The sequence below is a fragment of the Callorhinus ursinus genome, unplaced genomic scaffold (assembly GCF_003265705.2).
Source record: "Callorhinus ursinus isolate GAN/ISIS: 27379988/994484 unplaced genomic scaffold, GSC_fseal_2.0 scaffold34, whole genome shotgun sequence".
Classification (NCBI taxonomy): Eukaryota; Metazoa; Chordata; class Mammalia; order Carnivora; family Otariidae; genus Callorhinus; species Callorhinus ursinus.
The window spans coordinates 3,335,159-3,361,351 of NW_027397096.1; the positions used below are offsets into that span (position 1 = coordinate 3,335,159).

Genomic DNA, 26,193 nt, shown 5'->3' on the forward strand with positions numbered 1-26,193 from the left:
TCACGCTTCTAAAACTTTGGCTAAGGCCAGGTGGGCAGGAGGAGGAGGGCAGGTGGGTGCCTAACTTGATTTTGTAAATGCCTACTTCAAACAAAACCTACGAGGCCCAGGACAGTGTCCTGGGGGGAAGTGTCCGTGTGGCAGACGCACAAGCTCAACCCCAGATTCTACCAAAATAATTTAATTAGAAACACAGGCAAGGGAGGCCGAAAGGGCCGCTTTCCCCATGGCGAGAAGCAAACCACACCGCAGGGACAAGCCCCTTCGCGATGCGCAGGCGGGACGGCTTCGTCTGGCCACCAGGGGGCGGTCTGGCACAGGGTCCACGTGGCAGAGGTCGCGGCCTCCCAGGTGACAAAGCAAACCTGACACGGGCAGGGCTGCAGCAGGTCAGTCGGAGCTGTCCCCATCTGGGCCGCTGTCCGGGGTGGGTGAGAGCAGGGGTCTCCGGCGGGAGCGCTTGACCCGGCGGGGGGGCATCAGCAGCCTCCGCTTCAGCACAGCTACGGGCAGGGTGGGGACCGGTCAGAGAATGGCAGCGAGACCAGGGAGGGCCAGGGCTGGGCTGGGTGGGTAAAGAGAGTAACTGCTCACCAGCCACCGTGTCCTGGCTGTCTGCCGTGGGCTCCCAGTAAATGCTCTCCCCGCGTCGGAAGTTTCGGTGCAGCCGAGTGCAGAGCGTGGCCAGAGTGAGCAGCACTAACAGGAAGGTCAGGGCCATGGCAGCCCAAGCAGCCTCCTCCGTGCGCGGGGTGGGGCCCCGGGCCACCCGGGGTGACACGGGAGGTGCCGCTGCCCAAGGGGCTGGGGATGCCTCCCCTGGACAGGTGCAGCCCCCTGGGCTGCTTTGCCCTTTGGGCACTTGAGCCTCTATCCTGGAGCTGGCATTGCCTCCAAGCTCCTCAGACAGCAAGCGGAGAGTGGGCACAGGCGGCGCATCACCCCCCTCACCCCGAGCTGCCAACATGGGCTGCCTGGCCTCCAAGCTCCGAGGGGAAGCAGAGGCGAACCTCAGGCCTGAGGGGGTGGGCTGGAGACCCAGGGCAGCCCGCAGCCCACGCCTCTTGGCACCACCAGGAGGGAGGGGCCTGGACCCCCTAGTTGCCTCCTCTGCACCAGGGGGCCGCCAGCTCCGCAGAGTAAAGGCCAAGGCTGGAGCCTTTGGGGAGAGAGACAGGAGTCACCCTTTCCTCGCCCAGATAGCCCAATGACCAACCCCACCACCAACCAAGCCCAGCACCCCTCACCTGCACACACCCTCTCCAGCACAGCCTCCCTCTACCTGGCCTTGGCACCAAGGACCCAGAAAGCCCATCAGAGCAGAGCCATGCCTTCTCCTTCCTCTGTCTCCGCCGCCGCCTCCTCTTCAGCAGGTGGGCAGCCCAGGCCGGCTCTATCCACGCCATCTCCAGCACCACCCCCCATGCTGCCAGCACCAGGGGCTAGGAAAGGGGAGCTAAGATGAAGGTGGGGAGCAAGTAGGAAGAAGTCCCTGAATTTTCCTTCCCCTGCACACAGGGCTACCGCCTCTGCCGGAGCCGGACAGCCACCTTTCATCAACCACTTACCCGCTCCTGAGTAAGGCTAGAGTCAGGGGCCAGTGAGGGCTGGGCCACACAAACGTGGGCCAGGAGGGCAAGCTGGAGCTTCAGCCAAGGGTGCACGCAGGGGTGGTAGAGGAAGCTGACATCCTCGGCCTAGAGATAAAAGCATGGAGACATCACGCCAGGACCAGGGCGCTCTCTGAGAATCCCAAGGCCTCCCATCCTGGGGGGCCAGCTTAAAGGGATTCCTGGGGTGGCCAGATGACCCATCTTCAGGACTCAGGAAAGGACAAAGAGCCCTGGGTGCTGGTGAGCATTCCCTCCTGCCTCTGAGTGTTCCTCTCATCTCTCCACTCCATCAGGTGCCACCCCTCAAAGCTCACAGTTAACGCTCTCAGACCCCACTCTTCAACTGTATTTCTCTGCACCTGCAACAGTGGCTCCCCAGGTCCCCAGTCTAGACTGTAAGCATCCCCCACAGGGACACCAGGTCTTCTATTTATTGACTCTTATCTACATATTCAATCTCCCCCCAAACATCCAAATACAGGGCGCTCAGGCAGCAGATGCACAATCCCACGATGGAAACACTTCAATTATTAATTATTCTTTGACTGAGCTGACCTGATGCTCAGCACTGTGCCAGATGCTATAGGAGATTCCAAAAGACAACTCCTGGACTCTGCTTGCAGGGAAACAGGGCAATAGAACTAATGCAAATGAAAGAGCAAACTAATAAAACTCAAAGTGGCTAGTTGCTCAATTATAAGAGCTAAGCTGTAAGCATTGCATGAATTTGGAGAAGGTGATGAGTAAGGGCTGGCGTGATCAGGCAAGTTCTCAAGAAAGCTGACTGGGCTTTGGAGGTGGATGGGATGGATGGCAGGAGGGCAGGGAGCTGCCCACTTCAGCTTCAGGTCAGGATAGGCCCAGTGTGGAGAATAAGCAGCAGCAAAGGTACAGCAATGGGAATGAGCCTGGAACTCACATGTGTGGTGAGTAGACCAACACAACTGGAGAGGAACCAAAGATCTGGGGAGGTCAGATGAGGTTTATTTAAGCAGGGCCTGAAAAAGCTGGGGGTAGGGGTGGGGAGAGGCATCAGATGGGTATGACCATGATAAGATGAGAATAAAGAGCCGTTGAAGGTTTCTGAACAGTGGAATGATTTAATGAAAGGGTGTTTGAGGGAAGGAATCAGGTAGGTGGCATGAGGTTTCTTGGCCTGGAGCTATTACAAGGTTCAAAAGATGTTTTGGCTCATCTCAGTTAAACATCTGCCTTCAGCTCAGGTCATGATCCCCAAGTCTGTGGGACCCGCATCCATCATCGGAGCCTGCATCCATGGGGACTCCCAGCTCAGCGGGGAGCCTGCTTTCCCTCTGCCCCTCCCCCACACCCCTACCCCCAACGCTCCTGCTCCCTCCCTCCCTCTCTCTCAAATAAATAAAATATTAAAAAAAAAAAAAGGGTTAGATGTTTCAAAAGGAAAACCCAAAGGGACAGGGAAGCTATCTGACCACTAGCAACGAAAACAGAGGCAGCCATGCAAGGCGAACCCACGGTTTGGTGCCTGGTAACCTCGGGCACACTCTTTACCTCGGCACACCCTTACCAACCCCCTTGCACTTCCTTACAGCTTCCTACTCCCCCCAAGTGCCATCACACACAGCTCGTTTAGTCCTCGGGAGCAGAGACGTTACTAATATCCCCTTAAGAAAACTGGGGCCCAGAGAAGTCAGGAGCCGTCCCACAGTCACACAGCAGAGTTGGGGCAAGGGTTGTTTTTTGGGTCAGAGTTGCCCTTGCAGCCTCCTGCCTACGGGCAGACAGCTACCGCCCGACAGCATTCCTGACGCAGCACTGACAGGGCAGAGGCCCGCGGCTCCCTGTCCTGGGCCTGACAGCACTGTCTCCTCCTGAGGGAAGAGGTGGAGAATGGAGCTGGAGAGCAGAAAAGGCGGAGAACGCCTGCCAGGAGCTCGCGCTTTCCCACCGAGGACGGCCCCCGCCTTGCACTTACCGGCCATCGGCTCCTCCGCGCGTAAGTCACTCTCGGCGACACCTATGCATGGGGGGAAAAGAGGGCTTAGAGCAGCTGGGGGACTCCGTGGGGGGGGGGGGGGGGCAGCAGGCCCCACACCGCCGGCCGGGAGGGAGACGTTGGCGACTGACGGCCGGAGGAACCGGCAGAGGTCCTCAGAGCGTGACCGTGGAGGGCGCAGCGAGGCCAGAGCGGGGCTGGGCTGCTCCTTCACACCCCTCTCTCCCACCCCCCCGCCAGGCTCCTACCTGCGGGGGCAGAGGCCACAGGCCGTCGGGACAACCGGCTCTCGCTTCCTCCTCCGGCTCCGCCACCACCTGTGGGTCCAAGGCACAGAAGAGCTGCGGCACTGGGCTCGGCGGGGGCCCTGCCCCTCTCCCTCCCAGGCCCAGCCCGCCAGGGGAGGGCTCCTAGTCCCCTCTCCACGCGCCACTCCTTCCAGGACGAACTTTCGGCAAAGCGCTTTGAGATCCGAGGCCGAAGCCTTCTCGCGAGCGGATGGCCTTACCTCACTGGGACCTAGGAGTCCCGCAAGGGCTGCCAGGAGAAGCAGCTGGGGCGAAGGCGGAGGAGGCGCCATCCCGGCCCGCCCGGGAATCTGCCGGCCGCCCAGCAAGCCAGGGAGCGCGCGCCCCTGCGTCGCCTCCCGCGCCGCCCGTGTGCCCACGTAGACCCCGGGCGCGCGCGCGGGCGCCGTCCCGCCCCCGCCTCCAGACCGCGCGCCCCGACGCCCCAGGACCGCGCGCCCCCGTCTCGCCCCGCCCCGCCCCCGCAGCTGCGTGCTACTCTCGCCCCGCCTCCGCCCCGCCTCAGTGCCCGCCCACAACCGCAGACCCTGCGCGCACGCGTCCTAAACTCGAAGCCGGAAAAGTTTCGCGCACGAGCCCGGCCCCAGTGCACCGCGCTGCAGGACAGGCGGGGATCCCTCCTTAGCCCGCGCTTTCGTCCCAGCGCGTCTCCGCGGCCTGCAGAGCGCAGCTGCAGTGCATGGGTGGTGGGATCATGGAGCGAGGCGAAGGGCGGGAAATGAGATCCCAGTGGACCGAGTAGCCCCGGAGGGAATACCGGTACGCTCCTCCGGCAAACCCGCTTCAGACACGTCAGTGTGACCTGCAGCTAGAAGAGGGGCAGAATCAAGAAGTCCGAGCTGCGGAAGGAAGAGGGTCACCACTCTAGAGCTTCACCTTCAGTCCATCCCACCCGTGCCCTCGCAAATAGGGCCCGAACCCAGAGGAGCTTCGGAGGGTCTCGGGCCTCTACCCTCCCCAGGCCCAGAACTCCGAGGAAGCCGAAGCCGGGCCTGGGGCTGCTTTGCTCCCCCACTCCCGCCTTCGCTCTTGTTTGTTGAGCGATAGCCGGCGTGTGCTCACGGAGATATTTATCACCGTGAGGTGGAGGAGTCACAGGCTTCGCCCCCAGCAGGGAGCGCTGGCCGGACCTCCCCTGAAGTGGGGGCGGGGACGCCGGCTCTGCTACCCTCTTTCCAGAGCCCTTCTCCTTGGCCCGGCTCAGGATTTTGGGGAAAGACGGGAACGTGTGTGGAGGGTGAAGGTTGAGATGCCCAGCCTCAAACTTCGAAATAGAGCGAAAGTGGGTTATTTCAAAATAGAGCAAGAACGTGACTTACAAGGGGGTTAATTATCCATCCCTCCCTCGTTCCCCTGTAATTGCCAGTTACTGAAGTGATGAAGGGACTGCAACCTAACCCCTGCCACGGCCCCATCACAGGATGACAGGCATCCCCCTAGCAGCGCGCCTGTGTGCATCTTTCCCCCCCAGTTTGGGGCTGTTGCTTCTGGGGAAGTCTTTCTCAGGGAGCGGTGTTGAGGATTTCCATTAGCTGAAGCCCCTCCTGGGAGCCCCATGCGCCGGGTGGGGGGGATCCGGAGGGCGCGCTGATGCAGGCCAGGGAACGAGCAGCCCCCGGCAGCAAACCTGCTGTGGGGCGGGACGCCGGCCAAGCCCCCGCGGGCCCGGAGACGGACCCCCCGCCCGGCCGGGCTCTAGCGCAGTTGAGGGTGCCCGCACGGCCGAGACAAACACCGAGGTCAGAGAGCGCGGCCGAGCCTGGGGAGGGAGGAGCGGTTAGTGGCTCCGGCTGCAGCTGCAGCGGCCCCGCGGGAGCCCGAGAGCCCGCGCTCGGAGCTGGGGTTTATTCACTTCTCCCTTTTGCGACTTCTCAGCTGCGGCCCCTGAGGGCGCAGCGACTCAGGGTCTCCCCGCACAGCTACACACCAAGCGGGGCCGAGGGGAGGGGTCGGCGGGGACTCTGATGCTTATCCCGGTGCCCCGATCCGAGTCTCCCCACTCTCTGCCGCCAACACCCCACTCCTCGGCTCGCTGCCCTCCCCACTCCCTTCCGGCTCGCTGGCGCGTCCTCGCTCCCTTTTTGTGGCCTAGGCTCCTTTCACCCTCTGCTCCGGCTTGTCGCAATCGCTGTACAAAGGGCCTGGGGCGGGATGGGGGGGGGGGGGGCGGGCGAGGGGAGCCGGGGCCGAACTGGCTGCCTCTGCAGGGCCACGGCCAATCCCGAGCGCCCACCGCCCACTCCCACCCCTCCACCCCACCCCTACCCCCCCACCCCACCCCCGCGCAGGAGAGCCCTGGGGCAGCTCCGCCCGCAGAGCCAGGAGCTCGCCGAGGGGACGGCCCCGCCGCCTGCCACCCTCCACCCGCCGGGGGCTCTCCTACCTCGCCATGCCGCCGTGGGGCGCCGCCCTCGCCCTGCTCCTGGCCGCGCTCGCACTGCTTGGCCTGCTGGCCCCGCGGCTGCGGCGCGCCGTCGGAGCGAGGACTCTGCCGGGAGCCCGCGGCCAGGACCACGAGAAGGAGGCGGACGGCCGAGGGGCCGCGGCCCCATTCAGCGACGGACGGGAGCCGCTGCCCGGCGGGTGCAGGCTCCTCTGTAAACCGTCGGCGCTGGCCCAGTGCCTGCTGAGCGCCTTGCGACGCTCGACTGCGCTGGAGCCGCGCCCGCGCTCCTGGCTCTCGGGGCCCCACCTGCAGACCCTCTGCCACTTCGTGCTGCCGGTAGGGCCGGGGCCTGAGCTGGCCAGGGAGTACCTGCAGTTAGCGGACGACGGGCTGGTGGCCCTGGACTGGGTCGTGGGACCTTGTCCCCGGGGCCGGCGGGTCACCAACGCCGGCGGCCTCCCCGCGGTGCTGCTGGTGATCCCCAATGCATGGGGGCGCCTCACTCGCAACGTGCTCGGCCTCTGCCTGCTCGCCCTGGAGCGCGGCTACTACCCGGTCATCTTCCACCGCCGCGGCCACCACGGCTGCCCGCTGGTCAGCCCCCGGCTGCAGCCTTTCGGGGACCCGTCCGACCTCAAGGAGGCGGTCACTTACATCCGCTTCCGACACCCGGCGGCCCCTCTGTTCGCGGTGAGCGAGGGCTCGGGCTCGGCGCTTCTGCTATCCTACCTGGGTGAGTGCGGCTCCTCCAGCTATGTGACCGGAGCCGCCTGCATCTCGCCCGTGCTGCGCTGCCGCGAGTGGTTTGAGGCCGGCCTGCCCTGGCCCTACGAGCGGGGCTTTCTGCTCCACCAGAAAGTGGCCCTCAGCAGGTGGGTAACGGAGGCCACAGACCGGCTAGAGGGAAATAGGGATCTTGGGCTGACGAAGAAAGGCCCTGCCTGGTATCGAATCACATAGGTTTAGGGCAATTTGGGCAAAGTTCTCTTCACACACTTTCCGAGGCTGTCCAAACCCTCCAGTCTAGACAGAACCAGGGAAACAGCTTTAAAAGCCATGGACGGACTTAGCATCATTATGCTAGAACAGGGACTCCTGCCATGGGGCCCCACAGCCTCAGGTTCGCCCCAGGGTGTCCTAGCAACCTGAGCACCTGCCCCACCTGTAAGCAGAGGCAGCGCCAGACAAGTTTACCACTTAACCCACAGCTTGTCAAATCAGCAAAGAGGGTCCTGGAAGCAATTGCAACTGATTGTCCACAATGTTTCCTTATAACATCTGAGGCTGGAGGTGACAGGAATCAGAAATTTTGTGGTATGTGATCTATTAACATTCTCTGGACCCCACGAAGGTTTTTGCATATTCCTCAATATTGATCCAAAATGTAAAGAGTATGTCAACATACTTTTTAAAAAAATCTCCAAAAGGAGAGCAATCCACCATTAGGTTGACAGGTGAGGCTTTGGCACTGAAGAGGCCTGAACGACCATGCCCACAGCAAATGACCAGGCCTCAGCTTGCACTGTTGCCTTCCTAGGAGGTGGCAAAATGAGGTCAAAGACATTCAAGCAGAAAGTGTGGTGAGGCAGAAAGACCTGGGATGTCCAGTCAGACTCACGTTAGTTCAAATCCTAGCACTGGGTAGGTGCTCAGAAAGTGGTGGCAAATTGTGATCTCTCTTTTTCTCCTTACTCCGTTTTGTTCTGAGAAGGTCAAACCCTGAGCTTAACAATGGCCCGAAGTGCTGTCACGGCAGAGCAGTCCAAGGCAAGGTGTTCTCATATGGCTTAATTGCCAGTTTCCATCCCCACATGACACCCCCGCTCCCTGCCCAGTGCTGACTCGAGGCACCAGCTGACGGATAAGGTGAGGGAAGTGGAGAGGAAATCCGGGCCTTTAGGTTCTGTGCTGCCCATGGAAGTTTGGAATGGAAAACTCAGGGCAAGCCTCTTTGAATGTTTGCCGGAAACACACATCCAAATTCAACTGGAAGTCTGGATTGGTCCACCCAAAGCCCTGAGCTGCCCATCCCAGCCTTCGTGTCAGGGTGCCAGGCTCTCTCCATGGAGGTTGAAACAGGAAAAATGTCCCTCTTCCCCAGAGCAGTGGTTCTCAGGCTCCCATGTGGGAATTTACCCTCTAAAGTAATTACACTCCTGGCTACTTCCTCTGCCGCTCAGCCCTCTCTAGGAATACCTGTACCACGGCTCAAGGTTTGCCATTATCTGGACAGCATGTTAGCTTTTAAATATTAGACTAATATAACCTGAAGTAAAATGTTAATGATGGGGGGGATGTCACTTGCTGGTTTGAATAGTCTGAGCCAGGGAGTTCTAGGAGGGGTTCGGGAGGTGATGGTTCAAAGCAGGTTGCCTAGAAGGTCAGGAGTCGAGGTGAAGAGGAGGGCTGTCACTATGGATCAGCCGCTGTGAAGTCATTTGCTGCCCCAGGGCTAGGCAGGTTAATGCCATGAATGCAGGCCTGGGAGGAACTGTGACACAGGCATGAGGGGAGAAATGCCCTGAATGCCAGCCCATGTTGCCAGACCTTTCCATTTCCCAAGAGATCCCAAATATCTGCAATTTATGTGAAATCTCCTGGTTTTATATGATGACAGTGGGGTGCCTGGCCTTCTCAGTCCGTAGAGCATGTGACTCTTGATCTCTGGGTTGCTGTCCCTCCTTTGGGCATAGAGTTCACTTAAAAAAAAAAAATCTTTAAATGATGGCAATGAAATGGAAGTTTAGTATCATACGGCCAAAGGGTGGCCTCTGTGGCCAGAACCTGGCCCGTGGCCTGCCCCTCTGGAACTCCTGCTGTCGATTCGTTTTCTCATCCCTCCCTCTCTCTCCTACCTTCCCTGTTCCGCGTCGTGCTGCCAGGTACGCCTCGGCCCTGCAGGACACCGTGGACACCCACAGACTGTTCAGGAGCCGCTCCCTGCGCGAGTTTGAGGAGACCCTCTTCTGCCACACCAAGAGTTTCCCCATCAGCTGGGACACCTACTGGGACCACAACGACCCCCTCCGGGACGTGGATGAAGCCGCTGTGCCTGTGCTGTGTATCTCTAGCGCCGACGACCCTGTGTGCGGGCCCCCAGACCACTTTCTGCCCACGGAACTGTTTCACAACAACCCCTACTTCTTCCTCCTGCTCAGTCACCACGGAGGCCACTGCGGCTTCCTGCGCCAGGAGCCCTTGCCAGCCTGGAGCCATGAGGTCATCTTGGAGTACTTCCGGGCCTTGACTGAGTTCTTCCGAACGGAAGAGAGGATGAAAGGGCTGAGCAGGCACCGGGCTTCGTTCCTGGGGGGCCGGCGTCGCTGGGGAACCCTGCAGAAAAGGGAGGCCTCTCCCTCTTCCAATCTGGACGAGATCTTTAGCTGGAAGCGATCGTATACGAGGTGAGACCTGTCCCAAGAACAGAGCTGGGCATGCCACGAGTCCTGAAACGGCCGTGAGGACGGAAGGGGGCCTGCAGCTGGAGGCCTTTGCCGCTGATTCGGCCCCCTCTCTCCTAGACTGGTCTGTGGAAAGACATGGAACTTCCAGCAAGCTGGTGCTCACTTTACCCTGAGAACACTCCTGCCCCAGGCTTTGCTCAACACATTCCAGCTCTTCCTGGTCCGCAGCTGGGCTGTCACTGTCACGCTCTCCAGTCACCGACCTCCTAAGCCAAAGAATAGCACCCTTTGAGTCTATGGACTCGAGAAAATGCTCTGTCCCTAGCGAGGACCCTAGAGAAAATGGGTGTATGTGCGTCATCGGGAAGCTCTGTCCCACATAAATAATCAGCCCTCCGACCCTGATTCTCAAGCTGGAGCCACTCAGTGTCGGGAGGACAGGATGTTTGTGTCTCAGTCCCACTTCCCTCATTCGGTTCTGTGGTTGTGGCACTCTGCTGACTTCATGCTGCGGCCGCCGTGGAAGCAGCCTCCTAGAGCCGCGGGGCTGCGTCAGTCTTGCGTGAGTGTGCGAAAGGCGGCCGAGGCAGTAAGTGCGGTGCCGAGGCTGGGCTGGTGAGGACCTCAAGGTACAGAGTGTGTCCGTCGTCTGCAAGCCTGAGGTCTGGTCTTCCAGACCAGTCCTGCGGATCTTGGTTGGGCTGATCCGGGGCTTCAGGCTAGGGTTTCAAGCCTAGGGAGATCTTCAGGATGATTTTAGGAAGAGGGAGTCCTCGCACACAGGGTCCGCCAGCCTCTGGGGCACTCTGGCTGCTCCCTCCAGTACCGTTCCTGGAGATTACTCCAGAAAGTCCTAACCAGGGCTGGTTTTCTTCTGCCGTGCGGGCTTCTCCTAGGTGGTGAAGAGTATAAACCTGCTATCCTTGGTGTTTTCTGGGTCGTTGCCCTCTTTTCTGACACTACTTCTAGCCTCTTCCTTTCCAGAGCCTGGAGAGACATCTGGGACCAGAGAAAACAAAAGTGCAAGAGGTTGGCAAGCGCTTACTCAGTGACATGAATATTTCACATTACCATGCTTTTTCTGCTCAATTTATTCAAAAGGCTATCCGTGTCAATGTAGAAAAGGCTTCTTCCTGGATCTGGCCACTCAGGGGCTGGTTTTATGGTGTTTGGTTTTGTGAGGAATAATGCTGAAGATCAGTAAAGCAAAGCATGGCATGGATTGATCCCCACATCCTGGTTTCAATTAGGCCATTAAACATTATCATAGGACATCTAGTTCTAGGTGTTGCTACGAAGTTTTATTTTAATTTGTCATCAAGAAAGAAGACACCTGTTATAACAGGAAGCTCCCTCCTGGCCTCACAAACAGCAAACCAATTTTAAAGAGGAGAGATGTTATCAAAAGCCATGTCCTGTGGCTCGGTATGAGGAATTCCAGGGGCCATAATTTCAGGTTTGGATAATCTTAGTCCAACCATGTTCTAGATCAAATAGGCAGAAACTAGGGCGCCTGGGTGGCTCAGTGGTTAAGCATCTGCCTTCGGCTCAGGTCATGATCCCAGGGTCCTGGGATGGAGCCCTGCATCGGGGGGGTTCCCCCTGCTCCGCAGGAAGCCTGCTTCTCCCTCTCCCACTCCCCCTGCTTGTGTTTCCTCTCTAGCTGTGTCTCTGTCAAATAAATAAAATAGGAAGAAACTCTGAACTATCCCAGAATCTCACCTGAGATGCAGACAATGCTCAATTATATCTAAGGCACATTATCCTGTCATAAAAAAAAAATCACTTCCCTCCTTCCTCATTTCTTGCTCCCCCTCCTCCATGGTCCCCACCTGACATTCTTTCACCCTTTCTGAGCAGGAGAAATAATGAGGAACTGAAATTTAAAGCCATTCTATTGCTCATTTACAGCATCCATCTAGGGTTTGCTGAGGAAGAATTACTGACGTCTGGCCACCCCCTCCCCCCAGCATCTGGTACAGTAGGGATTTCAGTTAATTAGGGTGCTGCAGATCCCTCCCCACCATGCAGGACCCCAGGATCATTCAGAACTGACCACAGTATGGGGGCAGCCCAGTGGGTTTTAACCTGTTGGGCTTACGGGGCCCCAATGGCTGAGCTCTGGATTATTTCTCTAGGTCAGATACCATGGAACTCTGGTTCTTTAAGGTAAAAGCTTTTGGAGAAATTGTGAGTGGTTTTCTTTTCCTTTTTTATAAGAAAGCCAAGCTTGCAGGGGTGGGGGGTGGGTATATACATGTAACATTTTTCTTTCAGTGACAGCCCAGGCTTCACTCATTCCCTTGGACCCACAGCCCTAATACAGAGACTGAGTATTTCTCCTGTGTCCCCTGTGCCACATGTGCTTATAACCTATCTCAGGAAGCCACTTCTTTCTCATCTTCCCATCACTGTTTTTTCAGCAAATTCTGCCAAAAATGTGCAGTTCCTGTTCAAGCAGGTTTGGGTGACCCTGACCTTCAGTCTAACACTGAAGGAATCGTCCATATTGGCTCTGTTTTGGTGAACAGCTAATCATACGAAACCAGCTGGAAGAACCCCAGGCACACTATTCTGAGACAATATGTGACCCTTGAACAAAATCCCAAGTTATGAGTTTGAGGAAACAAGAAACAAACAACAAAATAAAACTAAGACAACCCAAAGAAGTACCACTGAATTGGTTTTCCAGGTCTCGAGTCTTAAGCGATCTTTGCAGGCCTCATTCACTTGCTTGCCTTCCTTTTGGTCTCTTCATTATTTATTACCACCTTCAAGTGGTAAGAGAAAACAACAACTCCCCAAACACAATGGTTTAGAGGAGGTATGATCTCAGAAGTAGATGGAGTCCTCTGTCTCCTCCCATTGGATCAGAATGCAGGAAGCAAAGGACTGCTTCTGAAGGCTTCTGATCTCGGAGACCTAAGACTGTGCTTGCTATGACTTAATTCTCTTAGTATTTTATGTTCTTTATACATAGGTTTCTAGGGTGTCTTGGCCAGAGATGATGGTATGTAGAAGAAAGCACCAACTTCTCACTTTGAGGAGATATCATCTCTGTTTTGAGTGAAGGTATCCTTTTTGAGTACTGTTAAAAAAGAGGCCTTGACACAGGAAGTATCAGCTTGGCTTTATAGACAACCTCAAAATTACCCCCGAGTCAGAAGCTCCTCTCTACTTATCTTCCACCCAGACCACAGATCTTTCGTCAGTCAGCCACCCTTGGTATCTTCCTTTAGAAATGAACTTTAGCATGAATTCCTCTCCCTGCTTAAACAAGCAGATACAATTGGCCACTTGGGTGGAACTTGGTAACAATGCCAGTAAGGATCTGTGATTCCCTAGCCAAGCCACAAAGGATGGCATCAGAAATCTTCCCTAGTTCTTACCATTGGCAGAGACAAGACTGAGGAGTTATACACAGAGAGTGCCCAGAGACGGAATGAACACCTCAGGAATTCTCACGTCACTGGTGGGACATGTAAGCTAGACTGCTGTTTGGCACACATCATGGTGGGGACATAAGCCAAGAAATAAGGGTGTCCTAAATGAGTTTTTGTTTTTGTTTTTTTTTAAAGTAAACCCTATGCCCAACATGGGGCTTGAACTCACAGCCCTGAGATCAGGAGTTGCATACTCTACCGACTGAGCCAGCCAGGTGCCCCAAGATTGGATAGAAGGTCACTTCTCATCTGGCAGTTGGTGAACCAAAATAATGCAAATGAGCTCGCTGGGTTGTAAAGACTTTTGGTTGGCTTGAGAATCAAGATCACAGACCTGATCCAGATTCTGGGAGTTGGGAGATGACATAAAGATTTTAATGAAAATAACCTTGCCAAAGTGACCAGAGGATGTTTTAAAGTGTCCAGGAAGAACTAAGAGTTTGAAGGAAAAGTGGAATTTCATAAAACAAAGACACTAACACATCAAAAATTAATGTCTCTAGCCTCTCCGCCTCCAGCCTTCCTGTATAATGATAATGAGGTAATACCCTAGTACTTATCACTAGTGTGGTTGAACAAAAACTTCTCCCCAACTTGTTTGCTTCTGAATAATAAACTGCAGTCTCCCTGCAACTATGGAAAGTCATTATTTTTTAAATCTCCAGAAACAAAGGCACTGTTTGTCTTCTGAAGTCCTCAGTGTACTGAGCCATCATGCTTACCTACCTGCAGAGTTAACAGAGTCTCCCTGCACATTCTCTGTTCACCGGCTGTTGCTTCACTTCTGTACATCTAGCTTTGTGTCTCCTGACACTAACCAGTGGCAGCTCTGTTTAATCAACAACCAGGCCTCCTGCTCTGGGCTAATAATTTCCCAGCAAGCTCAAAATTCCCTGGTCATCGATGGTACCTACAGAGATATTTCCCACTGAGCAATTAGTAATTTGGGCATTGAATATAGAGTACTGAAGTAGCTTGGAGATGAGGGTTCTAGTTGCTACTTTATCTATGACTTGTGTGTCTTTGGGAAAGTTATTTTACAAGTTGCTCCATATGAAAAGACCGAAACTATAAATAGGCCCTAATTTTTTTTTTAAGATTTATTTATTTTAGAGAGAGAGGGGTGCGAGCGGGGGAGGAAGGAGAGAAGCAGACTCCCCGCTGAGTGAGGAGCCCAACATAGGACTTGATCTCAGGACTCTGAGATCATGACCTGAGCTGCAATCAAGAGGAGGATGCTTAACCAACTGAGCCACCCAGGCGCCCCAATAGGCCTTAACTTAGGAGATCTGTTAGGATATAATGAAACAGTAAAAGTAGGTGAGATCCCATTCTCCAAGTCTACTTAGTTCATCAACCGGAGCTCAAAGACCTCTATGATGAGGTGTTATCTGCTTTCCGATCAGAATGTATTCCCCAATTCTTATAAGGCCAAGAAGTTCCAGTTATTCCACTGCAAAGTTGGGAAGGGCCTACATGAGCTGGGTCCTGGGTTGCCCATTTGAGGGCAAACTCTCCCACCCCCTTCTCAAACGTGTACACATACACATACTCAATAACCTTGTTATAGCTAATAGGTTTCACACTGGTTCATTTGTTCTGCTGGCCAAAACCCACCTGTTTTCCTAGTTCTTATAAATGATAGAGAAGATGTGGCTTTAAGATCTCACCATTATTAGTGATGGAGCTAAAGACCAGAACTCAAATCAGTGCTATTTATGCCATACTTTGCCTTCTAGTCCCTGGCTGAGATGACAGTATAAATAATGCACATTTTAGACTTCATAATGTAAAGGATGGTAACAAAAGGGGAAAGAATTCCTCAGAGCTGCTCTAGTACACACCCCTGTGGGGAAGCCATGCACATTAATCTATAAATGGAACCCTTAAAGTTGCTTATTGCATAGCCTCAACACCCTCTGCAACTCTGTCTCCCTCTACCATTAAGAACAAGTATCTGCAGGGGCGCCTGGGTGGCTCAGTGGTTGAGCGTCTGCCGAAGGTCATGGTCCCAGGGTCCTGCGATCGAGCCCCGCATCGGGCTCCCTGCTCAGCGGGAAGCCTGTTTCTCCCTCTCCCACTCCCCCTGCTTGTGTTCCCTCTCTCGCTGTGTCTCTCTGTCAAATAAATAAGATCTTAAAAAAAAAAAAACACAAATATCTGCAGGTATGGTAGCAATTAAAGTCACTAACTGGCCAAGACACATACAGGAAAGCCTTGTTCTGCAGCTGGCATCTCTGAGATGTAAGTGACAGCACTAGCCTATCATCACTGGGGTTGTGGAGCTAGCCAAACACTGTGGTAAACTTTTACTTATGTTCAAATTTCTTTTACAGTCAGGTAGGATAGGCTTTGACCCCTAAACTTAACTCAGAGCATCTTTGATGCATTTAGACAATGACAAATTAGACATTTGTTTTGGGTTGTTGGTAGTGGATACAGGCTAGAAGTACAAGTTTTACAATACTCTCCTTCCATGAGTCCAAAGAGCCCAAGTGTAGGGACAAGGCAGAAAGAAATCTTGTTTCTTAAACCTTTTTTGAGTTCCTCCAAATTCAAGGTAGGATGTTGAAAATGCTGGCGATAGGCGATCTGGGATCTAATCATGGCTCTCCCACCTAGCTGTTTGACCCAGGCAAATTACACTATATAAATTGTTAATCTCAAAAATAGCTCAGTATCACCATACTAGGAGTTAAAAAGCTGTGTTAAGGGCGCCTGGGTGGCTCAGTTGGTTAAGCAACTGCCTTCAGCTCAGGTCATGATCCCAGAGTCCAGGGCTCCCTGCTCAGCGGGGAGTCTGCTTCTCCCTCTGACCCTCCCCCCTCTTATTCTCTCTCACTCTCTCTCAAATAAATAAACTCTTAAAAAAAAAAAAAGCTGTGTTAAAAAGTTAAAAGTGCTTTTCCAGACAATATTCTATTCAATAAAATAGCCAATACTTTTTTAAATGACACTTAAAACTTTCCTAATTAAAAAACATTAAACTCCCCTCTCCCCAGTTTAGCCTTCTTACAAAAATAGTCACTTTAACAGTGTTTTAAGCAATGGGCCTAGATATCTGTCCCATACAGGGGCAGAAAATATGATGATTTTCAAATCATCAAAAGGTGAGACCACCTTCTGAAGTTTTTACAAGGTTCAAGAACTGCATATATTCACATGTCCATATACCATGTGTGGGAGGAGTTGGGAGTTCTATAGACTAGAACAGAGGTCTGTATAAAAACTGAAGAACCTGCATCAAACGATTAGAACCTAAAGTAGAATCACCTCACACCCACAACACAATAGGCCACTTCATTCTCTGGGCAAACAGAATATTGAGGCAATTAGACCAGAGGGTTTACGTCCACATCAGGGAGTTCACTCTTACCTCTTTCTTACACATTTTTGTAATAACACCAACATCCAGCACAGTGCCTGAGATTATCCAATAGTCAAATATACTTTATCTTTGGAAATAAAATTACTTAAAAAAGCTAAGCAGACACTCTGTGTACTAAAATTACTTTATTACAGTTGATTTTTTTAAACATTTCCTTTGCTATGATACAAAGGATACTTACAAACAAAATATTACATATGACCTTGTTTTCGCTCTTATGTTCTGACAACTTGGTAACAGCTTTAAATGCACAATCTATACAATTAATACAGGTTATATATGAACTATAAGGTATGTTGAACCAGAAGAATACTGACAATATACTGTACAATAAGCCTTACCAGTTAGTGCTGCGGACCATTTCTACCAAAAGGAAAATGCACATCTGTACAGTCACCTTTACCAGCTGGTGCTGACAGTGAGGGGAGAGGCTTCTTCCCCATTGCAACCCTTGATAAGCCTCCACTGTGGGCATCTGTTTGGTCCGAAAATTGAGAGGACTGTGTATATTTAAAATTAGTCATTGGTAAAGTGGCAGAACATCACTTTCAACACGATAATCTCTCACCAAAATATCAGTCCTAGTTTTAAAAGACCACAAGTCCTTTGTCTACCACGAAAACCCTACAGGCTCAAGGGCTTTGGGAGATGAGAAGATAAAGGCTGCCAAAAAAGGAGGCAAGAAACCAAGCCAAAATCTAGGTCTTGCAAAATCATCATTTTTCCCTTCACCAAAGGGAACTAGAAATGTACAAATTCATTGATGAACCTCAATGATAACGTATCAGTTAGCTGATAACCCTCATTTTATCTGGACCCCTGACTTGTGGGAATAACTGAAAGATTGTTAATAATACATACCACTTTTAGAAAAGAACTTCTTGCTTAGTTAAAATATTCCCTTTAGCCACCAAAGCTGGTCCTGGGCTATTACAGGTGTGCATTCATCTCTCAATGGTCTACTCAGAAATGATAAGGTTACAGCTTTTTTTCTTTTCTTTTTTCTTTTTTAAATAAAAAAAGCAATTGACTGAAGCATTTTTCTTTTTTTTTTTAGGTAAATAGCAAAAATAAAAATAAAAACCAACCCTGGCATTTGCACAAATAATGCAAATGGAGCGATATGGCCTTTAAGGTAAGGAGTTAGTAGAAAGGAAGAGAGAAGTGAAGAAAATTCAGAGAAAACGATGTATTAACTTTTCTTTTTAAAAATTTCTACAATACATGTGCAAAAAAATCATGCTGGTTGAGGAAAACAAAGGGAAATGAGTATATAAAACTAAAAACATAAATAATATGTTTGGATGACTGGTGAAAGCAGAAACCAACCTGGGTTACAAGGAGGATTATACATTCAAGATGCTCTTAAACCCAGTGGGATAACTTATGTTAAAACTGTGTTAATAGTTACGTTAAAAATCTCAAGTTTGTTTTTAAATCTTCACAATACAAGCAAAGCTGTTTTAAAATATACACTATACATATTTCTCAAAGTCTCTCCAACCTTATTAATGTGTATTAGGCTTTTTCATATACTAAAACAAGGGGGTTCTGAAAGCTAGATTGCTCAGAGTAACCCATCCATTATTTAAATGTCTGTCTTAAGTTTTAAATGGGTTAAAAATTTTAGCAGACTTACATAAATACGATTTAGCAACACAAGTGTTAATTTAAAAAACTCTAAAGCATTTACAAATTATCTGGTTGGAATAGTCTGGGAAAGTTATGTGCACTATTACTTTAAAATGTTATTTACATCAGACCACTGCTTTTGTAAAAATTTCTCTAAAAGATAAAAAATAAAACTAAATAAATTTGGAGAATTAACCTATTCTAAAGTAGCAGAGAAGGATCATAAAAGGAAAGGTAAAATAAGAACAAAATTATCTTCTAATAGAAACCCCACATATCCTCTCCACTTGGATTTTGCCCTATGAAACCACCTGCAACTCCTATTAGGCTCATATATCAAGTGTCAAGATAATGTGGTAAAATATCTTGTCAGATAAATTACTGGCCTCAAGTGGATTTTTTTTTTTTTAATTTTTCCACCTTGTGTCTCTGGCTTGGATTATTTTAGAACACATATATGTAACTAATTGGTGGGGCACTCTAAGTAGGCACAATTCCCATTTAATGTGGAATAAAAGGTGTAACACATAAAATGTTGGGGAGAAGTGGTGGTGGTTTCTTCGATACTATGAAATGCAAGGAAGCACATTTGGAATGGGCACCAAAAAAGAGCTATCTGGCAACACACCAGGGGCAGCCAACATCTTAATAAACTAAACATAGCTGTCTATGACAAAAAGGGGGTTAGAAGGGTTCTAGGACCCTCAACCCCTCACTGTTTGATATGTGCCAAATAGTCACATGGACCAGCCAGAATCTGAAAACATTAAGCAGTTACATCTTTAAATCACATAATTCACTCCATGACCATGTGCAATTTATAATAACAATAATGTTCATGCTGAGGCAATGTATTTGAGGGCTCAGAAGAAGCAAAATGTGCCACTGAGAGAAACCTGTTCCCACACGACTGGTCTTCATGCTTTCAAGTGGCCCTAATACATCTTTGAAGCTAAGCCAAGCCATGCAAAAGCAAAGAGTACACACTTTTCATTAACAGTGGTATCTCATTTCTAAACTCCACTGACCACAGAGTTGCCACTGAAACGTAGGAGTACTGAATGCACACAAATGAGGGCTCACGGATTTTTAAAAATGCATTTCCCTCGTCTGTGTTTACCAGCCTTTCATACCTTAGGCTACAAGAAAGGTTTAATGGGGATAATGACAAAGGAACATATGTAATTCTGGAAAAAGGAAAAATGCTCCAGAAATGGGATCAGTGTGCCAGCAGTTAGCATAGTTCATTTCATCTGAAAATTCAGCTACAGAGCCCAATAAACAGTTCCAAGCCATAATGTTACCATCTGCATAATTTACATAAACATGACAACTCTTGCACTTTATAGACAAAACACACGTCTGTAAACATGGCCACTGGGGGAGGGAGGCTCCCTACCTCATTCATGATTGAAAACATGTAATCATTATATTAAATAAAATGACTTTGCTTCAAAAGATGTAAAACCTGACCAATGATTACGCTTCATTTCCCCGTTTAACAACATTTAAGCATTAATTCTAAAAATGTCACCTAGGATGGTTTCAGGATTGGATGCTAGGACCACAACTGGTAATGACAGCAACTCCTCTCTAGCTGGCACAGACTTATAAACCTTAGTACAAAACCAAAAAATACAGAAACTAGGCCAATTTGTTAGCTACATATTTACAGATAATTACATGATTTTTCACTCATAATTGCTAAAAACTATGAGCGAAAAGGAAACTGTGCAGGCTGAATTACCCGTACTTTGGGGGGAATCCTTGGGCATCAAAACGCCCTTTTCATTCATTCAGAAGTCTCTTCTCTCCACTTTTTCATGGCAAGCTACCTACAATGTCCAGGTTGGTATATCCAGTGGGCATCCTGTCTCAGAGAGGATTAACTTTTTTCTCTATTAAAGAAGAATCTCTTGTATATTTAAAATCAAAAAATAAACCCCACACAATCAAACAGACACATACACACACGCAAAAAAAAATCTCTGAAACTTCAAAAAGGATTGCTGGGAAACAGTTAACAGTGATGGTGACATAGTAAGTGGCTCCCCAGTTTTAATTCTCTGCCTTTATTTTCTTTAAAGGATATCTATTTTTGGGTGGGTGGGAGAGAAGTGCAAGTTTAAGAAACCCACAACAGGCAGATAAGGTGCATACTAATTTTTATTTCTTATAATCTGAAAACTATCATTAGGCCAAATGGGTTCTCTTCCCTTGTGTGAGTGAAATTTTGGAAATCTGAACATAAATGAGGGAAAAATTAGTCAACATGACTTTAAGGGGGGCTACCAGAATTCAGTAGAAACTATAAATGTACATTAACGGAAGAGTTCTCAGCTTCACTTCTTGCTCTACACAGTGTTTAAATAAAACTTACTTCCTTACAAATTAATAGTCATTTCCAATGTAGACCTACTGTGGTGTTTTCATAAAAGTGCAGACAACATAACCACACACACAGCAAAATAGACTTCAATCAGTAGTCCTTGCATACAAGAGGCAAGTCTGCTAAGTGTACAGCACACTCTTCATCCTTTAAGGAATCTGAGGATGGGAAATTTCCAGTTCTTAACTAGGAGTGAGTGAATGCCTTCTCAAAGGCAATGCTACAACCTGGTTAGGGGCACTATCACGTTACATGAGGGAAAAACAAAATAGAGAGAACTGATTTCTCTTTAATAATGATCTGTATTTTGGTAAGCAGCTCAAAGATGACAGCCCAAGTTTTGGCTTTGTTCCTTAGAGAAGGTAGTTTTCTATCTAAGAAACAAGAACCTCTTCTTCCATCATTATAGGAGATTCACACTTATACACCTTAAATATATTATTTTCTGACTTGAATACAAACTAAACACTTCACATTGTGAGCATGGGACAGAATGAAGGACCATATAAACTTCCCAGGAAAGGGTTGCTGTGTTGGGCCAAATCTGTGCTTGAATAGCAGTGGCTCAGAAGGGTTAGAAGGTGCACGAAGAACTTACTATTAGCAAGCAAGAGGCGGCTCAAGGGAGAAAGCCCCACACCAATACCATATCCTTCTCTCCCAGTGGCCATTTCCTATTGATCTCATAGTTTAGGAGAACCTTAGATGCTTTAGCAGTAATTCCTTTCTCGGCTGTTTCGGTCCTTAGCAAAATTTATAAATATTAGTATTAATGGAATAAAGAGAGCAGGAGGATCAATGGCATCACTCCTAAGAAACACGTTTAGATTGCGCATACGGAGACCGTGACTTCCTGGTTCTTTTCATCATCTCTGCAGAGGAATCACCACCAGTGTTTTGAATTTCCACGGTTCATTTCTCTCTGCATCACTTATCTTTTATTGCATCACAACACAAACTCACAGAAATGCTGACTGGCTCCACCCCAGCAATATTTTACTGCATTGCAACTTATGGCTCCACGTTTACTTTCTTTCCACCCACACAAGTGCTAAGAAGGGAGTAAAAAAGAAAAGATTGCATCTAATGACCACCTCCTCATAAATATCAACCCAGAATACTCATTCTTAAGAAACACATGCATTCTTGCCTTAACTGAGGACTGAAATAACAAAGTAAGAGAACCTTAAGCGCCCTGATGGAACTGTACAGTATGAGTTACATCCACCTATCTATACACACACACAGACACTCATATGTATATACAGTATATACATACAAATGATAATAGCTATACCAAAATGTGCATATTTAACACAGTTTTAAAAAGCCAGTAGATCATGGTATAATACAATTTATTTCCACTAGTGAATGGCACACATGGAGAAATGCAAAGGAGGTGTTTCAAGTACAATATTTTTCACAGGTGAAAATAAACAGTATTATTCCAGTGTCCAACACAATGTATTCTATAAAAGTTTAAAATGCCAGACATTTAGTACTTAAAGAAGTAGAAAGTTACTAAAGTCTGCCTTATGGTCTGAAAAAGATACTCATAGAGTTTTCAATTTTTGGATAAGGGGTGAGGAAAAATAGGAGGGAGTGTCAAGGACAGTTTTAGTGTACTGAATGGTCTTGACAGCTAAAAATCATGACTATGCTAAAAAGTTCAATTCACCAAAGAAATCCTTGGCCTTGGGTACCAAGCTTATTATACCTGTGGGGGTGGTTCAAATGCAGGACTATTCATCTCTAGGCATCGAAATGACTAAAAGGAATGGCAGCTCTAAATTAAAATAATATAAACACATTTTCCAGCTAACATGATCTATATCAATGAAAATACTTTCAGATACTATAATTGGGGGTTACAGCGAAATTTAATAAGAAGAGAAAAAGTATGTGCAAAAGGAAGGGAAGCCAATTAGGAATAATATATTTCAAGGTATGAGGTTTTGCATTTTTAAAATGCTAACTTAAAAAAAGGAAGAGAAAGTGAACACAAGAAACTTTTTACTGCCAAGCTCTGGATACCAGATATAGCATTGCAACTTTCTGATATGCTGGACAAATTTCCCATATTTTTTATTTTCTTAAATACATATATACCAAGTGAACACCAACACTGGGGAGGAGGTAGTATTAATTTGATCAAATGTTGACATTTGTACACCGATTCAGAAAGTGCTTGCTTCTTTCTTTAGGATCTCTCAAAACCTTTCAAATTTTCCTGCTACAACCTTTACTCCTGGATGATTCCTACCATGTATGAGATTCCTCAGAAGTTAGATCTTACAAACACACACAAACCAATTAATTGTAATTATTTTTGCAAACTATAAATATTTTAATTAAAATTAACTTAATGGAATAATCCAGGTATCATCATGACCTACACGTAAAACTGGTTGCCACACAATTAAATCAGATATAAAGCCCTACTGGATAGACATTTGGAGTCAGTATTCAATCACAATTTTACAAGTATATATGAACTCAGTAACTCAATTTGACTAATTTAAGTCCATAAGTAGATTTTAACATGTATCACTGGTAATGTTTTGGATTTTAAAAAGTTTTGTATGCAAAATTGATCTGCTCCCCTATTCCACCCCTCCAGTAGTACAGATGGGCCAGATTAATAGTTTTGTAAAAGGTATCAAATTCCATTACATTTTTGGACATTTAATTAATTCTAAAGACTTCTCCTATCATCTTCTTCCAAACAGGTACATTTCTCAATTTGTTTGAAATACTGCATATTTTAATGCAAAAAAAGATACTGAGAAAATTAGAAGCCCCTTTAATTAGATAGGACAAGTGCATATTATGTTCACCTAAAAACTGGTAATCTTGAGCATGGCCAAAAGAACAATGTATCTGAGTGCTACCTGAAACACTGCCTAAAACTGAGTGTGAATTCTACTGTTATTTTGGTTTTAAAAAGATTTACATTAAAATATTATTTTTTCTTCCAGTCATCTTTAAATGAATGCCACAAACACCTAAAGGGGAGGATTTGTGGAGAGACTGAGCTGACATACCTGGGGAAGATTTACATTTGGTTGACAAAAACCAAGATTTCAACAGTGATAGATTACTGTTTGGTCATTAGTCAGGTCTAGGTGAAGAGTATCATTGAGAGGGACTTAGAGAATTCTAACTTGGAGCCCTCTGACCACATTAGAAGTAGGACCCAAAGTTAGCAGCAAGGGTTCTTCAAGACAACTGGGGAGGGGGCAGGACAATAACTTGTAAGAAGTTCTAGTCTCACTGGAAAGGACATTTTTTTTCCTTTGATTCATACTCATAGCTCCTTATCCACCTTCAACTCAATTTCCACACTGGCTGTGGAATACCAAGTAACATCTGACTTTTAGCATTGGGTTGATCCTTCATTGCAAAACAACATAAAACAAAACAAAATATGCCCCTTTCTGGAAAAAAGTTAGCTTTTGTTAAGAGATTCCCTGACCACTATAACTTTATTTTTTTTTTTTTTAATTTGCCAAACTTGCTAGTTCCTTTTCAGTAGTACTTTAGCACTGAGGCTAGAGACTTCTGCAAGTGGTGTTTCCTATTGTGTGATGTTAACATGATGCCAAATGGTCACTAAGTCTCAAGGAACTAGAAGTTTGTAAAGTACTGCAGCAACAAAACAGCCAGGAAAAAAAAGGACCTGCACATGCAGCAAAATCTACAGTGGTGAAGAGGATTAGTCAGCAGCTGGTAAAGTCATTGGCTCAGTGACTCCTGGTTCACTATGGCAACTACACATTTAAATAATTGGCTATTCTACTTGTAAACAGGAAATCCCATAAGCCAAAGGGGGGATAATCAAATTATGTCTTTGTAGTGTGATGAGAATTCCAATGGATGGCAGTTTGCAAATATGGCATCATTCATATGCCTCCGGCATTTGACTCATAGTGGCTATATGTCTCTGTTTTTATACAAAGTAAAAGTACTGTTTGGGGTCTTGGCAGTTACAGAGCTTAGCTAGGATGAGACATCACAGTATAAGCAACAAAACGTTAGGATATATAGGCTTCATCTCCTCACTCTGCTGCTGAACATACCCACCACATGAACTTTCAGGGGCCTCTCTCACCCTCTGGTCTCCCCTTTGAAGGCTCACAGGTTTGTAGATGCAATTCCTACACAACTCAGTGATCTCCTGAAGCACCTCCACCTCACCATGCCACAAAGAAGGCACAATTGAACGGACAAAACAAAAAACAAAAACAAAAACTGACAAACCTATGCAGCACTCAGAAAAAGAACTAAGTTGTTTTCTACTCTCTGAAAAAGTCAATGCAACCCTTTAGTGTTCATGGATTTCTACTTTTTTACTCCAAATGAGGCTGAGAAGTCAGACCAATTTAATAAAGAAAATACACTGATTGGGGGATACAGGTGTGTTTCCATCATCACTTGTTTCAGCATATGCTGCCTGCTGTGAGTGGCTCATGAGAATTTGGGGTACGCAGAAAGGCTTGAGATCTTTTCACAAATTTCTTAGGATATAGTTGCCCCAAAGTAATGACTCAAGCCACTGTGCTGCATTCTGTTTTTTTCAGTGTTCAGTAAATATCCCCAATCTAGCCGATTTCTTTTTATATAAACACATCAATTCCCCTTTTCAAAATTTTCCCAAAAGTTAAAAAACAAAAAACCCGGCAGCCAAATACTATGACATCCCAATTAGTAAACACAAACCAGAATGCTTTACAAAAATGAATGAAATATACCATATGCACTCAGCTCCCACACTGTAGTACCCAAGTGAGGAGGCTGCTGTGATGATGTCTGTAGGCAGTTTCTTTTGGCAGACAGCTCCAGCGGAATTGCCACTCTCAATTATTAAGTTATGTATAAGACATGTGTGACCCATTGGATATTTGTGAAGTGACACTCGTGCTTCTGCTCATGCCCTGCTCTGTCCGTCCCCCAGAAGCTGTCCGCCTCAGAGCCTGAGGGCTATTGCGGACTCCCATACTGCTACCTCGGGGTACCCCTTGCATTGGCCCTGAAGGGTGACCCCATGGCTGGGGTCCACCTTGCATTGGATGGCCCCAAGCTTGTGGTGGGCCACCCATGGGGTGACCCCAGTGAGGTCCTGGACCCCCAGTAGGATTGTGAGACCAACCAGAAGCTCCCGGGTAGCTGTGGCTAAATGCCTCAGGGGAGAGATTGGAAAGGACCATGTTACTAAAACCTAGTCTCATGCTTTCAGAGTCAAAAGCTTCAATTTCTCTGGCTTGACGCTCCAGCAGGCTTCGTATTCGTTCTGTGCGTTCATTCTGCAAAGCCAACATCTCTTCTTCAATCTGTTCAGCGTTGGGGGAGAGAAGGAAAAAGAAAGCTGATTTATTTTTAAAAATCTATAAACTAAGGAAGCAATAATTACTCAGCTTTGAAGCGAATCACAAAAAGTTTACTCTGGCTACCTTATGGATGTACATTTAAAAACTGAAATGGGGCGCCTGGCTGGCTCAGTCTGAAGAGCATGCAACTCTTTTAAGAGAGGGAGAGAGAGGGGCAGAGGATCTTAAGTAGGCTCTATACCCAGCACAGGGTTCAATCTTACAACCCTGAGATCATGACCTGAGCTGAAATCAGGGTACCAGCCCCATGGTGGGTGTAAAGATTACT

At 48.2% G+C, this 26,193-nt stretch overlaps 3 protein-coding genes across 10 annotated transcripts in view; 1 reads left to right on the forward strand and 2 right to left on the reverse strand.

Moving 5' to 3' along the window:
* Positions 1-165: 165 nt before the first annotated feature.
* TP53I13 (tumor protein p53 inducible protein 13) lies at positions 166-6,408 on the reverse strand. Of its 3 annotated transcripts, none has more exons than XM_025851460.2 (7): positions 6,280-6,408; positions 3,837-3,905; positions 3,568-3,609; positions 1,569-1,697; positions 1,248-1,442; positions 595-1,159; positions 166-503 (listed from the first exon to the last, which is right to left on the reverse strand). In XM_025851460.2, the coding sequence occupies exons 5-7, from the start codon at positions 1,404-1,406 to the stop codon at positions 391-393; spliced, it is 837 nt and encodes a 278-aa protein (XP_025707245.1). In that variant the 5' UTR covers positions 1,407-1,442; positions 1,569-1,697; positions 3,568-3,609; positions 3,837-3,905; positions 6,280-6,408; the 3' UTR covers positions 166-390. The 3 variants fall into 3 exon arrangements, with proteins under 3 accessions (XP_025707245.1, XP_025707244.1, XP_025707243.1); XM_025851459.2 differs by lacking the exon at positions 6,280-6,408 and adding an exon at positions 4,097-4,299 and having other exon boundaries at positions 1,332-1,442; XM_025851458.2 differs by lacking the exon at positions 6,280-6,408 and adding an exon at positions 4,097-4,297.
* On the forward strand, positions 6,224-17,698 carry ABHD15 (abhydrolase domain containing 15). Of its 4 annotated transcripts, XR_012374404.1 has the most exons (4): positions 6,224-7,154; positions 9,165-9,686; positions 13,265-13,670; positions 17,575-17,641. XR_012374404.1 is itself a non-coding variant. In XM_073879350.1 (3 exons), exons 1-3 carry the CDS (start codon positions 6,286-6,288, stop codon positions 17,576-17,578), a joined length of 1,395 nt encoding a protein of 464 aa, XP_073735451.1. In that variant the 5' UTR covers positions 6,224-6,285; the 3' UTR covers positions 17,579-17,698. The 4 variants fall into 4 exon arrangements, 3 of the variants coding, with proteins under 3 accessions (XP_073735451.1, XP_073735450.1, XP_025707242.1); XM_073879350.1 differs by lacking the exon at positions 13,265-13,670 and having other exon boundaries at positions 17,575-17,698; XM_073879349.1 differs by lacking the exon at positions 17,575-17,641 and having other exon boundaries at positions 13,265-15,280.
* TAOK1 (TAO kinase 1) overlaps positions 16,630-26,193 on the reverse strand; it is a 156,793-nt gene continuing 147,229 nt past the window's right edge. For all 3 annotated transcript variants that reach the window (XM_025851456.2, XM_073879347.1, XM_073879348.1), the window contains one exon: positions 16,630-25,868. In XM_025851456.2, the coding sequence (XP_025707241.1) occupies positions 25,407-25,868 (462 nt within the window). In that variant the 3' untranslated portion in view covers positions 16,630-25,406. The remainder of the gene's footprint in view (positions 25,869-26,193) is intronic.

Excerpts from the sequence above, each read along its gene's own strand:
- TP53I13 (XM_025851458.2), bottom strand. The coding sequence starts at position 4,168 with ATGGCGCCTCCTCCGCCTTCGCCCCAGCTGCTTCTCCTGGCAGCCCTT. Across the intron at positions 1,160-1,247 it reads GCTGGAGAGGGTGTGTGCAG|GCTCCAGCCTTGGCCTTTAC; the intron begins GTGAGGGGTGCT and ends CTCTCCCCAAAG. Across the intron at positions 504-594 it reads CAGCCAGGACACGGTGGCTG|CTGTGCTGAAGCGGAGGCTG; the intron begins GTGAGCAGTTAC and ends CCCTGCCCGTAG.
- ABHD15 (XM_073879349.1), top strand. The coding sequence starts at position 6,286 with ATGCCGCCGTGGGGCGCCGCCCTCGCCCTGCTCCTGGCCGCGCTCGCA. Across the intron at positions 7,155-9,164 it reads CAGAAAGTGGCCCTCAGCAG|GTACGCCTCGGCCCTGCAGG; the intron begins GTGGGTAACGGA and ends TCGTGCTGCCAG. Across the intron at positions 9,687-13,264 it reads TGGAAGCGATCGTATACGAG|TAAACCCTATGCCCAACATG; the intron begins GTGAGACCTGTC and ends TTTTTTTTAAAG.